Below are 13,656 nucleotides of genomic sequence, written 5' to 3' on the forward strand. Positions count from 1 at the left end.
ACAAGGAATGGGGTCACCCGCAATGGACCTTTTTTGGTCCCCAAATACATGGCAGTGCATTACCCTTTTGAGGACCCCCCAGTTTCCAGGTTAAATAAAGTAACCACGATCCCGGTTGAGGGGACTCCTGCATTCAAGGATCCCATGGACAGGAAGGCCGAGTCAGTGGCTCGTTCCTTTTTTACGGTTGTGGGGTCAGCCATGCGACCAGTACTGGCATCAGCACTTGTGTCGCAGACACTGAGTGGGCAAAACGTTTGCACTTGGGAGAGCAACAGGCTTCTCCTGTCTGCGTTGAACTAGCAGACCAACTAGTGCAAGGCCTTAAAGTGGAAGTAAACCCATCGATTTAAACAGTTAAAAAAAAAAAAAGCATGCCGGGAATGCTAACTGCACATTGGCTGTGCTCTCAGCCAAACTATCAAACCATCCAATGGCTGGTGTCATAACGAATCACATGTGCAGCACCATAGCAGTTGAAGATTAACCACTTCAATACAGGGCACTTAAACACCTTCCTGCCCAGACCAATTTTGAGATTTCAGCGCTGTCGCACTTTGAATCACAATTACGCGGTCATGCTACACTGTACCCAAATAATTTTTATCATTTTTTTCCCACAAATAGAGCTTTCTTTTGGTGGTATTTGATCACCTCTACGGTTTTTATTTTTTGCGCTACAAATAAAAAAAAAATACCGAACATTTTGAAAAAAAAGTTTTTTTTTGTTTCAAAACTTTGTAAATAAGTACGATTTCTCCTTCATTGATGGGCACTGATGGGGCTACACTGATGGGCACTGATAAGGCGGCACTGATGGGCGGCACAAATTGGCACTGATAGCTGGCACGGATAGGCGGCACAGGTGGGCACTGATAGGCGGCATTGGTGTTATACTATAGTAATGGATGCCAATCGGTGCCAAACAATGCATGCCAATCAGTGATGCCCATTGTGGGCACTGATTGGCACCCATTGTGCTGACTGGCATCCCTGGTGGTCTAGGGAGGATTACCTTTTCCCTGGTGGTCTGGTGGCGTCCCTGGTGGTCCAGTGTGGGCATCCTCGGGGGGGCTGTGCTGATAATCGATCAGCACAGACCCCCCCCCCCCCCGTCAGAGGAGCAGCCGATCGGCTCTCCTCTACTCGCGTCTGACAGACGCAAATGAGGGAAAGCCGATCACCGGCTCTTCCCATGTACACTGTGATCAGCCGTGATTGGACATGGCGATCACGTGGTAAAGAGTCTCCGTCGGAGACTCTTTACCGAGATCGTAGTTGCCGGGTGTCAGACTGACGCCCCGCAACAACGATCGCCGCGATGCGCGCCCCCGGGGGCGCGCAGCGGCTCATAATCCTGATCACGTCATATGACGTCCGGTCAGGATTATGAAACCACTTTGCCGCCGTCAATTGCCTATAGGGTGGGCGGCAAGTGGTTAAACAGAGGCAAAGATGGCAGCTTCCTTGGCTGAAAACGATAGGGGAGTTTACTGCCACTTTAAGTACATCTGTGACATGGCCCTGCATACTCTCCGTCTGTTATCCAGGGCTTCGGTGTCAGCTGTGGTGCTGAGGGGCCTGATTTGGCTAAAATGCTGGTCTGTTGACCAGGCATCCAAAAAAGCCCTGACGGATCTTCCCTTCCTTGGCGACCAGCTCTTTGGCGCCTCTTTGGATGACATTATTAAAAATGCCGTAGGTGGTAAGTACCTTCCTCCCACAAGCCAGGAAGGCTAAGGAGCCACGCCGTAGTCAAGGGCCCTCTTTTTCCGCTCACAAACAGCTTTTTTGTCCTCCCAGGGCTTCGACAAAACATCCCCAGCCCGACAGGAAGACCTCGGATGGACAAAAACGTACCTGGAACCGCAAGCCTGCGAATAAAAGTGCTACCGCATGAAGGTTTGTCCCCACCCATGTCTTGGGTGGGGGTGGGGGGGGGAGGTCGCCTTCCGGAGTTTGCAACTTGGTGGTCCTCTTGGTTATCCGACCAAGGGGTCTGCAATCTGATTTCCTCAGGCTACAAGATAGTTTTCTCTCTTGGCCGCCAAACAGATTCTTCCCCTCCAGCATACCCGTATGCACGGCTCGCCGGGCGGCCCTTTTGGGGGCAGTAAGGGACCTGCTGAGTCGCTGGGTGGTTGTACCGGTTCCGGAATCTGAACATTTTCAGGGATTCTACTCAAATCTGTTTGTAGTTCCCAAGAAGGAAGGGGTACTTCCAATCTTGGACCTAAAAGCTCTCAATCAGTTTGTAAAAGTTCAGAGGTTCAGAATGGAATCGCTTCGCTCAGTAGTCGCTGCACTCCATCAAGGGGACTCACTGGCATCCTTGGACATCCAGGATGTGTACCTGCACATTTGGGTGGCTGTTGAACCTAAAGTCGGTGATTGTACCAACCCAGCGTCTGGAGTACCTAGGCTTGCATGCTGGACTCCAAGGAAGCTAGAGTTTTTCTCCCTTCAGAAAAACTGCAGACTCTCAGATCCACGATAAAACTGCTTATGAGCCGCAAGTGGTCGTCGCTCCGCTTTTGCATGCGAGTCCTGGGTCTCATGGTAGCCTCCTTCGCGGAAGGGTTCAGTCGCCTCAGGGCCTCTGGTCGACGGAAGAATCCAAGTTGCCGATCAATCTGCTCGATTTGAGAGCGATCAGGCTATGCCTCTCCACATGGTCGATGAGAATTCAGGGGCTTCTGATAAGGATCCAGTCAGGCAACGCCACGGCTGTGACATATGTCAATCACCAAGGGGGAACAAGAAGCTCAGCTGCTGCACGGGAGGTTGATCACACACTTCGGTGGGTGGAGCGACATGTACCGGCAATGTCAGCCATTTACATCCCGGGAGTGGAGAACTGGCAGGCGGACTATCTGAGTCGCCAGATGTTGGACCCAGGAGAATGGGCGTTGCATTCAGAGATATTCAGTTTACTGTGCCTGAGGTGGGGCACACCAGATGTGGATCTTCTGGCCTCCCGTCTCAATCGTAAAGGTGCCAAGATTCGTGTCCAGGACAAGAGATCCGTGGGTAGACGCGTCAGACGCGCTGGTGGCTCAGTGGGATCAGTACCAGCTGATCTACGCCTTTCCTCTACTGAAACTGTTGCCACGGCTGCCTCGCAGGGAGGGAAGCCAAGGGGATCCCAGTAATACTGGTTGCTCCAGATTGGCCTCAACGTTCTTGTTACGCAGACCTATTGTGTCTGGTGGCAGACGCTCCCTGACAACTGCCGTTGCGAGAGGACCTTCTGTCTCAAGGCCTGATTCTCCATCCTGCTTTACCATCGCTGGCTTTAACGGCATGGCTATTGAGAGCCAGGTGTTGAGGAACCTAGGTCTGTCAGACTCGGTGATCCCAACTATGTTGAGAGCACGAAAATCTTCTTCCCGGACGATATACCATCGTACCTGGAAGGCCTACATCTCCATGTGAGGAGAAAGGATGGCATCCATGCTCCTTTTCTATATCCAGGATCCTGCTGTTTCTTCAGCAAGGAGTAGACCAAAAATTGGCGTATAGCACCGTTAAGGGGCAACTTTAAGCCTTGGCTGTCTTTTTTTTTTTTTTTTTTTTTTTTTTTTTTTTTATTATTTTTTTTTTTTTCAGCGACCCCTGGTGTCTCACTAATTAGCACGAGTACCTTCGTTCAGGGGGTACAGCATGTAGTCCCTCCAGTGTGTCCACCGTTACCCCCATGGGATTTGAACCTGATGTTATCTGGGCTTCAGAAACCACCGTTTGAAAATATCAGGGAGATTCCCCTGTTGACTCTTTCCGAGAAGGTGGTCTTTCTAGTGGCCATCACATCGGCCAGGAGGGTTTTGGAACTGGCAGCCTTGTCTTGCAAGTCACCCTATCTGGTTATCCGCAAGGATAAGATGGTCTTGCGGCCGCAACAGTCTTTTCTACCAAAAGTGGTCTCTGCTTTTCATATTAATGAGGACCTTGTATGGAGGTGGCCCTTCACGCTCTGGACGTGGTTCGGGCTCTGAAGGTGCATTTCCAGGTGGATCAGACAGATTGTAGTACAAGCCTATCACGGCCTACTCCACATGGGCAATCGGAACGTCTTGGGCCTTCCGACACCAAGTGTCTGTCGCTCAGGGTTGTAAGACGGTGACCTGGTTGTCTGTCTACACGTTTACCAAGTTCTACAAGGTAGACATCAGTGCATCGGCTGATGCCTGTTTTAGCCGCAAAGTTTTGCAGGCGGCCGTGTAGTTGCAATTGAAATATGCAATATATTACCTTTTTTTCCTGGTTTTTCGTTAAAAACACAGTGCCGTTGAGTTAATGCACTGTTGCATTACATTCAGCAGTTTTTTTGTGCTGTTGTGGGTAGTCACTCCTGTTGAGGATACCCTGGTTTTGTGATGCATTTCTCCACGTCGTATTTTTTGTGGGTAAGGTTTCACTAGTTCCCGCTTGCCATGGTGAATTGTTTTTATGCTGTTTTCCCACCCCTCGTTTGGCACTGCTTGGGGACGTCCCAATGGCTAAGAGAGGAGCTGTGTCGGTCAGTGAATATAAGAGAAAATTGGATTTTTTGTACTCTCCGTAAAATCCTTTTCTCTGTAATTCACTGACCAACACAGCACCCGCCCCTCCTTTTTATCCTTGCATTATACTGCTTGTATGCTTGTATGCTAAGGCGTCACTGATGGGCACTGATCGGTTACACTGATAGGCAGCACTTCTATGTGGCTCTGATTGGTTGGCACCACTGGTGGGCATTGATAGGTGGCACTTGTGGGCACTTTCAGGGTGCAATTATAAGCCATAATTGCCTCTTCCGTTTCGGGACCGATGTCCCTTTAAGGTGAGCCGGTGATCAGCTTTTTTTTTTTTTGTCTCCTCCGATGTCAGCATGAGGAGAAGAAAAAAGCAATTACCGAGCTTTTGATTTGATCATGTGATCAGCTGCCATTGGCTGACAGCTGATCACATGGTAAGGGGACCGGCCCCTTACTCAGATCGGTGATCACCCGAGTCTGTGACCCCGTGATCACAGCGTGCACAGGGGAGGCCGTCCTATGATGGCCTCCCGGGAATTCACATCCATGCTGTGGCCGTGATTTGGCCATAGTGCGGATGTCAAGTGGTTAAAGCAGATAATAAAATAAACGGAAGTGTCTGACAAACATTCTTGGCATGCAAGAGTGTTCCATGGCCATAACTGTGTTGTAGATTACATAAGCATTTTTAACCACTTAAGGACCGCCGTATTGCCAGTGTACGTCAACACAATGGCACAGGCAGGCACAATTACGTAAATGTACGTGCCTGCCTTCCAGCGGGTGGGGGGTCCGATCGGACCCCCTCCCGTTGGATACGACGGTCCGGTTCGCTCCAGGAGCCTTCCGTGATGAGGGGATGGCCGTTGGTTTTCGGCCACCCCCTCTGGATCGCTCCTGGCCAATGAGAAGCTTCCTCCCACTGTGTATTGTTTACACAGGAAGGAGGAAGTGATGTCATTCTCCTCGGGGCGGTCTTTTTGACCGGACTACGAGGAGAAGACTAATAGTAAGTGTGCACCAACACTACACTGACATGTAGGTACACACAGGCACACAAACCCCCGCCCCCCCTCCCCCCCCAGTCACAGTGCCACTGATTGCATTGATCATTTCTTTACTGATCAATGCATTCAGTGTCAGTTGTGACAGTTAGTGTTAGGTCCAGGGTAGCCCCCTATCACCCCCCAATAAAGATTTAACCCCCTGATTGCCCCTAGAGTTAACCCTTTCACCCCCTTTTGCCAGTGTTTTCTGATCGCTGCATGTGTCGCTAGGTAGCTAGTTATTTTTTTAGGTTCACCGCCAGGTTTTTATATCGCTAGGTACCCCGATATACTACCCAATAATGGTTTTAACCCCCTGATTGCCGCTAGTTAACCCTTTCACCCCCTTTTGCCAGTGTCACTAAGCGATCGTTTTTCTGATCGCTGCATTAGTGTAGCTAGGTAGCTAGTTATTTTTTTAGGTTCACCGCCAGGTTTTTATAGCGCTAGGTACCCCGATATACTACCCAATAATGGTTTTAACCCCCTGATTGCCGCTAGTTAACCCTTTCACCCCCTTTTGCCAGTGTCACTAAGCGATCGTTTTTCTGATCGCTGCATTAGTGTCGCTAGGTAGCTAGTTATTTTTTTAGGTTCACCGCCAGGTTTTTATAGCGCTAGGTACCCCGATATACTACCCAATAATGGTTTTAACCCCCTGATTGCCGCTAGTTAACCCTTTCACCCCCTTTTGCCAGTGTCACTAAGCGATAATTTTTCTGATCGCTGCATCAGTGTAGCTAGGTAGCTAGTTATTTTTTTAGGTTCACCGCCAGGTTTTTATAGCGCTAGGTACCCCGATATACTACCCAATAATGGTTTTAACCCCCTGATTGCTGCTAGTTAACCCTTTCACCCCCTTTCACCAGCGATCACAGTATAAGTGTCACTGGTGACGCTGGTTAGCCAGTTAGTTATTTAGGTTCCCCGTCAGGTTTTTATATAGCGCCAGGGACCCCCATATACTACCTAATAAAAATTTGAACCCCCTGATTGCCCCTAGTTAACCCTTTCACCACTGATCATATGATAAGTGTTACGGGTGACTCTGGTTAGTTTGTTTTTTATAGCATCAGGGCACCCACCATTTATTACCCAATAAAGGTTTAACCCCCTGATCACCCGGCGGGTGATATCAATTAGGTTTTAGGGTCAGGGTCTGCGTCGCCCCAGGCAGCGCTAGGTTAGTGCCAGTACCGCTAACACCCACACGCAAAGCGTACACCTCCCGTAGTGCTATAGAATCTGAACAGATCAATATCTGATCTGATCAGATCTATACTAGCGTCCCCAGCAGTTTAGGGTTCCAAAAAAACGCATTGTTAGCGGGATCAGCCCAGATACCTTCTAGCACCTGCGTTTTGCCCCTCTGCCCAGCCCACCCAAGTGCAGTATCGATCGATCACTGTCACTTACAAAACACTAAACACATAACTGCAGCGATCGCAGAGTCAGGCCTGATCCCTGCCATCGCTAACAGGTTTTTTGGTAGCATTTTATATTTAAATCCAGAAGGCAGTGCTTGGTTTTCGGGGTCCCGTACATGGCTAGGCTCCCAAAAAGTCCCCCACATGTGGTATCCCCGTACTCGGGAGAAGCAGAATTTATTTTGGGGTGTAATTTGACTTCTGCCCATAGCATGTGTGAGCAATATATCATTTAGTGACAACTTTGTGCAAAAAAAAAAAAAGTTTGTAATATTCCCGCAACTTTTGGCAAAATATAAAATATTCCATGGACTCAACATGCCTCTCAGTAAATAGCTTGGGGTGTCTACTTTCCAAAATGGGGTCATTTGGGGGGGTTTTGTGCTATTTTGGCATTTTATGGCCTTCGAAACTGTGATAGGTAGTGAGGAGTTAAATCAAAAATTTGCACCCTTAGAAATCCTGAAGGTGGTGATTGGTTTTCGGGGTGCCGTGCGCGACTAGACTTTTTTTTTTTTTTTTTTTGTCATTATTCAATCCCTTAGGACAAAAAAAATAAATATTCAATGGGCTCAACATACCCATCAGCAATTTCCTTGGGGTGTCTACTTTCCAAAATGGGGTCATTTGGGGGGGATTTGTACTGCCCTGCCATTTTAGCACCTCAAGAAATGAGATAGGCAGTCATAAATTAAAAGCTGTGTAAATTCCAGAAAATGTACTCTAGTTTGTAGACGCTATAACTTTTGCGCAAACCAAAAAATATACGCTTATTGACATTTTTTTTACTAAAGACATGTGGCTGAATAAATTTTGCCCTCAATGTATGACTAAAATTTAGTTTATTCGATTTTTCTTATAACAAAAAGAAGAAAATATCTTTTTTTTTTCAAAATTTTCGCTCTTTTTCCATTTATATCGCAAAAAAAAAAAATCGCAGAGGCAATCAAATACCATCAAAAGAAAGCTCTATTTGTGGGAAGAAAAGGACGCAAATTTTGTTTGGGTGCAATATTGCATGACGGCGCAATTACCAGTTAAAGCAGCGCAGTGCGAAATTGCAAAAAGACCTCTGGTCCTTAAGGTGTTTATTGGTCCGGAGCTGAAGTGGTTAAAGTGGTTCTAAAGGGTTGTTTTTTGTTTGTTCGTGTTTTTTTTTTATTGAATTCTCTGCATTTAGGTAAAAAAACACAAAAAAAACCTTCCATGTTGGCTGCTTCTAACTTCTACAATTGTAAGCTCTACAGGCCTAATGGCACCCACTGATCAAGTCAGGACAGTTTTGCACACTATAAAAATTGTAGTTGGTTTCTTTTCCTAGACAACTATACACTTACAAGAGCATACCAAATTTGTTTATCCAAAGGTAGAGGCCATAGTCTTTCAGCTTTATATTAACACTATGTTGCACATTTATTAATAGTGCTTCCATTTTCTTTCTTTTTTTTTTTTTTTTTTTTTGGCTTTCAGTGCTCTATTAAAAACTGTCGCACAGCTTTTCATGTGACATGCGCATTTGATCGGGGCCTGGAAATGAAGACCATCTTGACTGAAGAAGATGAAGTAAAATTCAAGTCTTATTGTCCAAAGCACAGTACAGACAAGACACGGGATGGACAATATGGTGAGAGTGCCTGTGGACTAAATGGGGCTGCTGAGGCCTCCCCTGTGTGTTCAGAGGATTTACAAGGCCTTAATGCCTCCCAGCAGGAGGCCAAGCACGGAAGCCAGCGCAAGCTAAAGCTTCAGCAGCTTGAGGATGACTTCTATACATTTGTCAATGTAAAGGATGTGAGTCAGGCCCTACAAATCCCCTGTGACGTGACAGATTATATTTACCAGTACTGGAAAATGAAGAGAAAATCCAACTTCAATAAACCACTAATAACCCCCAAGAAGGATGAGGAAGATAACCTGGCCAAACGGGAACAAGATTTTTTGATTCGCCGGCTCCAGCTCTTTACACATCTGAGGCAGGACCTTGAAAGGGTAAGATTTGTAATTGAATTTGAACACGTACAGTATAAGTGTTTTTCAGAAAAAAAAAAGTGTAACTGCTTTTGTTAAAAAGTAGCAGTGTATTATGATCATATTGTACAGAAAACTGCATGAGTACTCGTAGACCCTGGTTATAACACTCCAGTTTTGTGTGGAATGTGCTAGAATTGCTTTTTGTTTCAATACTTTTGTCATACCAATACAAACAAAAGAAATAAAAATGAGAATACTTAAACATTTGCAATTGCAACAGTTTTCAGGGTGAAGTGTTGCATTATCAGACAGAAATGCAGGAGTGCCCATATTTTTGGCTATGGCTGTATGTTCATGGCAAACAGATGCAGTGAAAATAGTGCATCAGTTTCTTACTGCAGTGTAATCGGACCATCCCAAAGACCATAGGCCATGTATAGAAAAAGTTAATCCAGAATTGTTGCACTTTAAAATTTTATTTTTCAATATTTAGTATACATATGGCAGTTTTGGGCCAAGTACTTAAAGTGTAAGTAAACTCCCCTATCTTTTTCAGCCAAGGAAGCCGCCATCTTTGCCTCTGTTTAATCTTCAACTGCTATGGTACTGCACATGTGATTCGTTATGACACCAGCCATTGGATGGTTTGATAGTTTGGCTGAGAGCACAGCCAATGTGCAGTTAGCATTCCCGGCATGCCTTTTTTTTTAAATGTTTAAATCCATGGGTTTACTTCCACTTTAATGCCTTTCCTTAGGTAGGAACAGCAAAGCAATAACGTAACAATGACGTAATTGGTTCCTGCTTTGTTTAAAAAAATATATCTCTGTCTATATTCTGTCTATATTCTGTCTATATTCTGTCTATATTCTGTCTATATTCTGTCTATATTCTGTCTATATTCTGTCTATATTCTGTCTATATTCTGTCTATATTCTGTCTATATTCTGTCTATATTCTGTCTATATCAAATTGTAGTGTTTACCTATTTGAAAACCTGAGGAAGGGCGTTAATACGCACCTTGAATCCATCAATGTGGTGTCCCCAGAACTGGCCGCTGATCTGTTCAGGCAGGCAGTTTATGGGTCTCTATCGCCCGCCACTGTCATTGGCATTGACTGATGTTGCTCCCACACATGCTCAGGTGTTCCGTCAAATTTGGTATTGCCAGATGTGTGCATTGAGCCGCTCTTGCGCAGATGCAGGTAGTTTTAATGCAGACGAGGCAAGGCAGGTCTCTTCTGCATTAAAAATCTTACCTCTCCACCCTTTTTCATTTTGGAGCCTAAACTTTCATATGCCTATGCATTTGTAGCCTTTGTATGGATTCATAAATTTTAAGTGCAGCAATCCTGGACATTAGATTGTGGGCTCCTCCAAGGGACATGGACTAATGGGAATTTGACCTTTGTGCTTTGTAAAATGTTGTGTAATGTAGTGATCTATAAATGCTGGAAATTGTCATTTGTGTGGTTTAGTGAAGACCATGTGCACAAACTATTTCTTTGTTGCAACACTTTCAAGTCTGATCCTGAGCTTATAATAACATAACTGATCTGCACTAACTGACTTCAGATAGTTTTGTTTCATTTATTTAAATGTAAAAAATAAATTTTCAGCTTAAAGTGGAAGTAAAAGCCAAAAATTGCTGTCCCATTAAAACACCTGCTGCATAGTGTTTGTAAAATAGGCCAGTGCCAGTTTTTTTTTTATTTTTTTTTTTTTTTTTCCCCTCTTCTTTTTTTTTTTTTCAGTGCCGTCACTTGATCATTTAAGCTCCAGCTGCCCTGTATCCATGAGCAGAACACCCCATGTCTTCCCGTTTGTCGACAATCCCTCCCATCAGTTGCAGCAGACGCACACTGACATGGGAGCTGGGGCTTAGCGATCACATAACCACACCAAGGGAGATATAAAAAAAATAAAAGTACTTTACAGTGAGCTATTTTACAAACCATATGCATCATAGCTATGAGCAAGGGGGAAGCAGAGTTTTAAACCTGAGTTATACTGCCTTTCTTTTTTACTGTAAGCATCCTTTACATGAAATATGTAAAGTTGGAGTATAAAGGCAGGAAGTGCACTTCATCAGTGCTCCATGGAGATGGTTAGGTATCCATTTCTTACTGTTTATCCTCTGACTCGTGTTACATGAATCCCCCGACTTTACATTGTCATCTGTACATCTGTTCTTGCGTGCTAATCCTAAAGAGCCAAAGGAGAATTCTGATGTAAAATCAAGACACATCCTGTGTGCTAAACGCCTCCCATATCCAATCTGAGTTTTTTATTTTGTCTTGTTTCAGGTCCGCAATCTTACTTACATGGTAACCAGGAGAGAAAAGATGAAGCGCTCTGTGTGTAAAGTCCAGGAACAGATCTTTAATCTATACACAAAATTCATGGATCATGATAAAAGCAGTGCTGGTATGTTTCCTGGTTTGCTCAAACAATGTATTGTATCATAGCGTTAAGTTGGATATATTTTAAAGTGTACCTGTACCCAAAACTTTTTTATTTTGAAAAGAATGGTGAAAAGTTAGAACCCCTGTCATGTTTTCACTGCTATCAGAATCTCCATACGAGAGATTTTTTCTCAACGTTTGGGGCAGATGGGAAGTGAGTAAAATCTGCAGCAAGGTTTAAAATGCCTCTATCTTCAAACATTTTTACTTATTTCAGTGTAGCTGTTGTTGAGATTTCCCCTCACTTCCTGCCTTGGGGCAACCTTTTTCTTGCTGTTCCATTGAGGGACAGAGGAAGCCAATTACCTTTTTTGGAGTATACTGCCACCTACAGAAGAATTGGACACTGTTCTTCTCTAGGCTAGCCCAGGGTTACCCCTTTTCTACTACCTGCATACCTCTGTATAAAAAAAAAAAAAAAAAAAAAAAAAAGTGTCCTGGAATCTGTATCTTTTTGTCAGCTCTGCTGTGTAAGACTTGCATGTTTTTTACTAGCACCAGTTTTTTTTGCTAGATTTCTGGACAGCTTGCGTCTCAGACACTTGGGTGTGTAGAGTGGTTTCCAAGAGCTACAGTGCCTTGAAAACATTTTTATACCCCTTTTTAATTTTACACATTTTGTCTTGTTACAAACAAAAACTTAAATATTTTCTTGGGATTTTATAATAGACCAACAAAAGTGGCACATAATTGTGAAGTGGAAGGCAAATAAACCATTTTCTCTTTTTTTTTTTTCTTCTTTTTCTTTTTTTTTTTTTTATAAAAATCTGAAAAGTGTGACGTGCATTTTGTATTCAGCCCCCATGAGTCAATACTTTTGTAGAACCACATTTCGCTGCAATTACAGCTGCATGTCTTTTTGTCTCTACCAGCTTTGCACATCTAGAGTAAACTTTTTGCCCATTCTTTGCAAAATAGCTCAAGCTTTGTCAGAGTGGATGGAGAGTGTCTGTGAACAGCAATTTTCAAGTCTTGCCACAGATTCGCAGTTGGATTTAGGTCTGGACTTTGACTGGGCCATTCTAACACATGAATATGCTTTAATCTAAACCATTCATTGCAGCTCTGGCGGGGTATGTTTAGGGGTTGTTGTCTTGCTGGAAGGTGACCCTCCACCCCAGTCTCAAGTCTTTTTCAGACTCTTAACAGGTTCTCTTCTCCTGTATTTGGCTCCACCCATCTTCCCATCCACTCTGGCCAGCTTCCCTGTCCCTGCTGAATAAAAGCATCCCCAACAACATGATGCTGCCACCACCATGTTTCACGGTGGGCATGGTGTGTTCAGGATGATGTGCAGTGTTTTCTGCCACACATTGTTTTGCTCTTGGGCCAAAAAGTTCAATTTTGTTCTCATCTGACCAGAGCACCTTCTCCCACATGTTTGCTGTGTGGCTTCATGGTTTCTCACAAACTGCTAATGGGGTGACTTATGGCTTTTTTTTTCCTCGTCGGTCTTCCATAAAGGCCATGTTTGTGGAGTGCATGATTAATCATTGTCCGAGCTGTGGATCTCTGCAGCTCCTCCAGAGTTACCATGGGCCTCTTTGCTGCTTCCCTGATTAATGCTCTCCTTGCCCGGCCTGTCCATTTAGATGGACAGACATGTCTTGGTAAGTTTGCAGTTGTGCCATTCTATTTCCATTTTCAGATGATAGCTTGAACAGTTCACAGTAAGATGTTCAAAGCTTGGGGTATTTTCTTTATAACCTAACCCTGCCTTAAACGTCTCCACAACTATCCCTGAGCTGTCTGGTGTGTTCCTTGACCTTCATGATGTGGTTTGTTCACTACAGTACTCCAAAAAACCTCTGAGGACTTCACAGAACAGCTGTATTTTATACTGAGATTAAATTACATGCAAGTGGACTCTCTCTACTAATTAGGTGACTTCTGAAGGCATTTGGTTCCACTAGATTTTAGTTAGGGGTATCAAAGTAAAGTTGCCTGAATACAAATGCACACCACATTTTCAGATATTTATTTGTAAAAAAAAAAAAAAATTGTAAATCCTTTTCCTTCCACTTCAAATTGTGTGCCACTTTGTGTTGGTCTATCACATAAAATCTCAATAAAATACATTTACATGTTTGGTTGTAACATGACAAAATGTGGAAAGTTTCAAGGGGTATGAATACTTTTTCAAGGCACCGTACAAGCTGGAGTTTCCCTTTCTGCTGCATCTTTAGTTTCTCAACCTTCCTGTGTCGGTGCACTGATTAAAATGGTTTT

At 44.3% G+C, this 13,656-nt stretch overlaps 1 protein-coding gene across 5 annotated transcripts in view; it reads left to right on the forward strand.

The window, feature by feature from the left end:
* JADE1 (jade family PHD finger 1) overlaps positions 1-13,656 on the forward strand; it is a 155,467-nt gene that overhangs the window by 130,534 nt on the left and 11,277 nt on the right. For all 5 annotated transcript variants that reach the window (XM_077476896.1, XM_077476892.1, XM_077476895.1 and 2 more), the window contains 2 exons: positions 8,461-8,979; positions 11,269-11,389. In XM_077476896.1, coding sequence (XP_077333022.1) covers positions 8,461-8,979; positions 11,269-11,389 — 640 coding nt within the window. The remainder of the gene's footprint in view (positions 1-8,460; positions 8,980-11,268; positions 11,390-13,656) is intronic.

The sequence above is a fragment of the Lithobates pipiens genome, unplaced genomic scaffold (assembly GCF_037356315.1).
Source record: "Lithobates pipiens isolate NorthernLeopardFrog02 unplaced genomic scaffold, aLitPip1_a1.2 Scaffold_13, whole genome shotgun sequence".
NCBI lineage: Eukaryota > Metazoa > Chordata > Amphibia > Anura > Ranidae > Lithobates > Lithobates pipiens.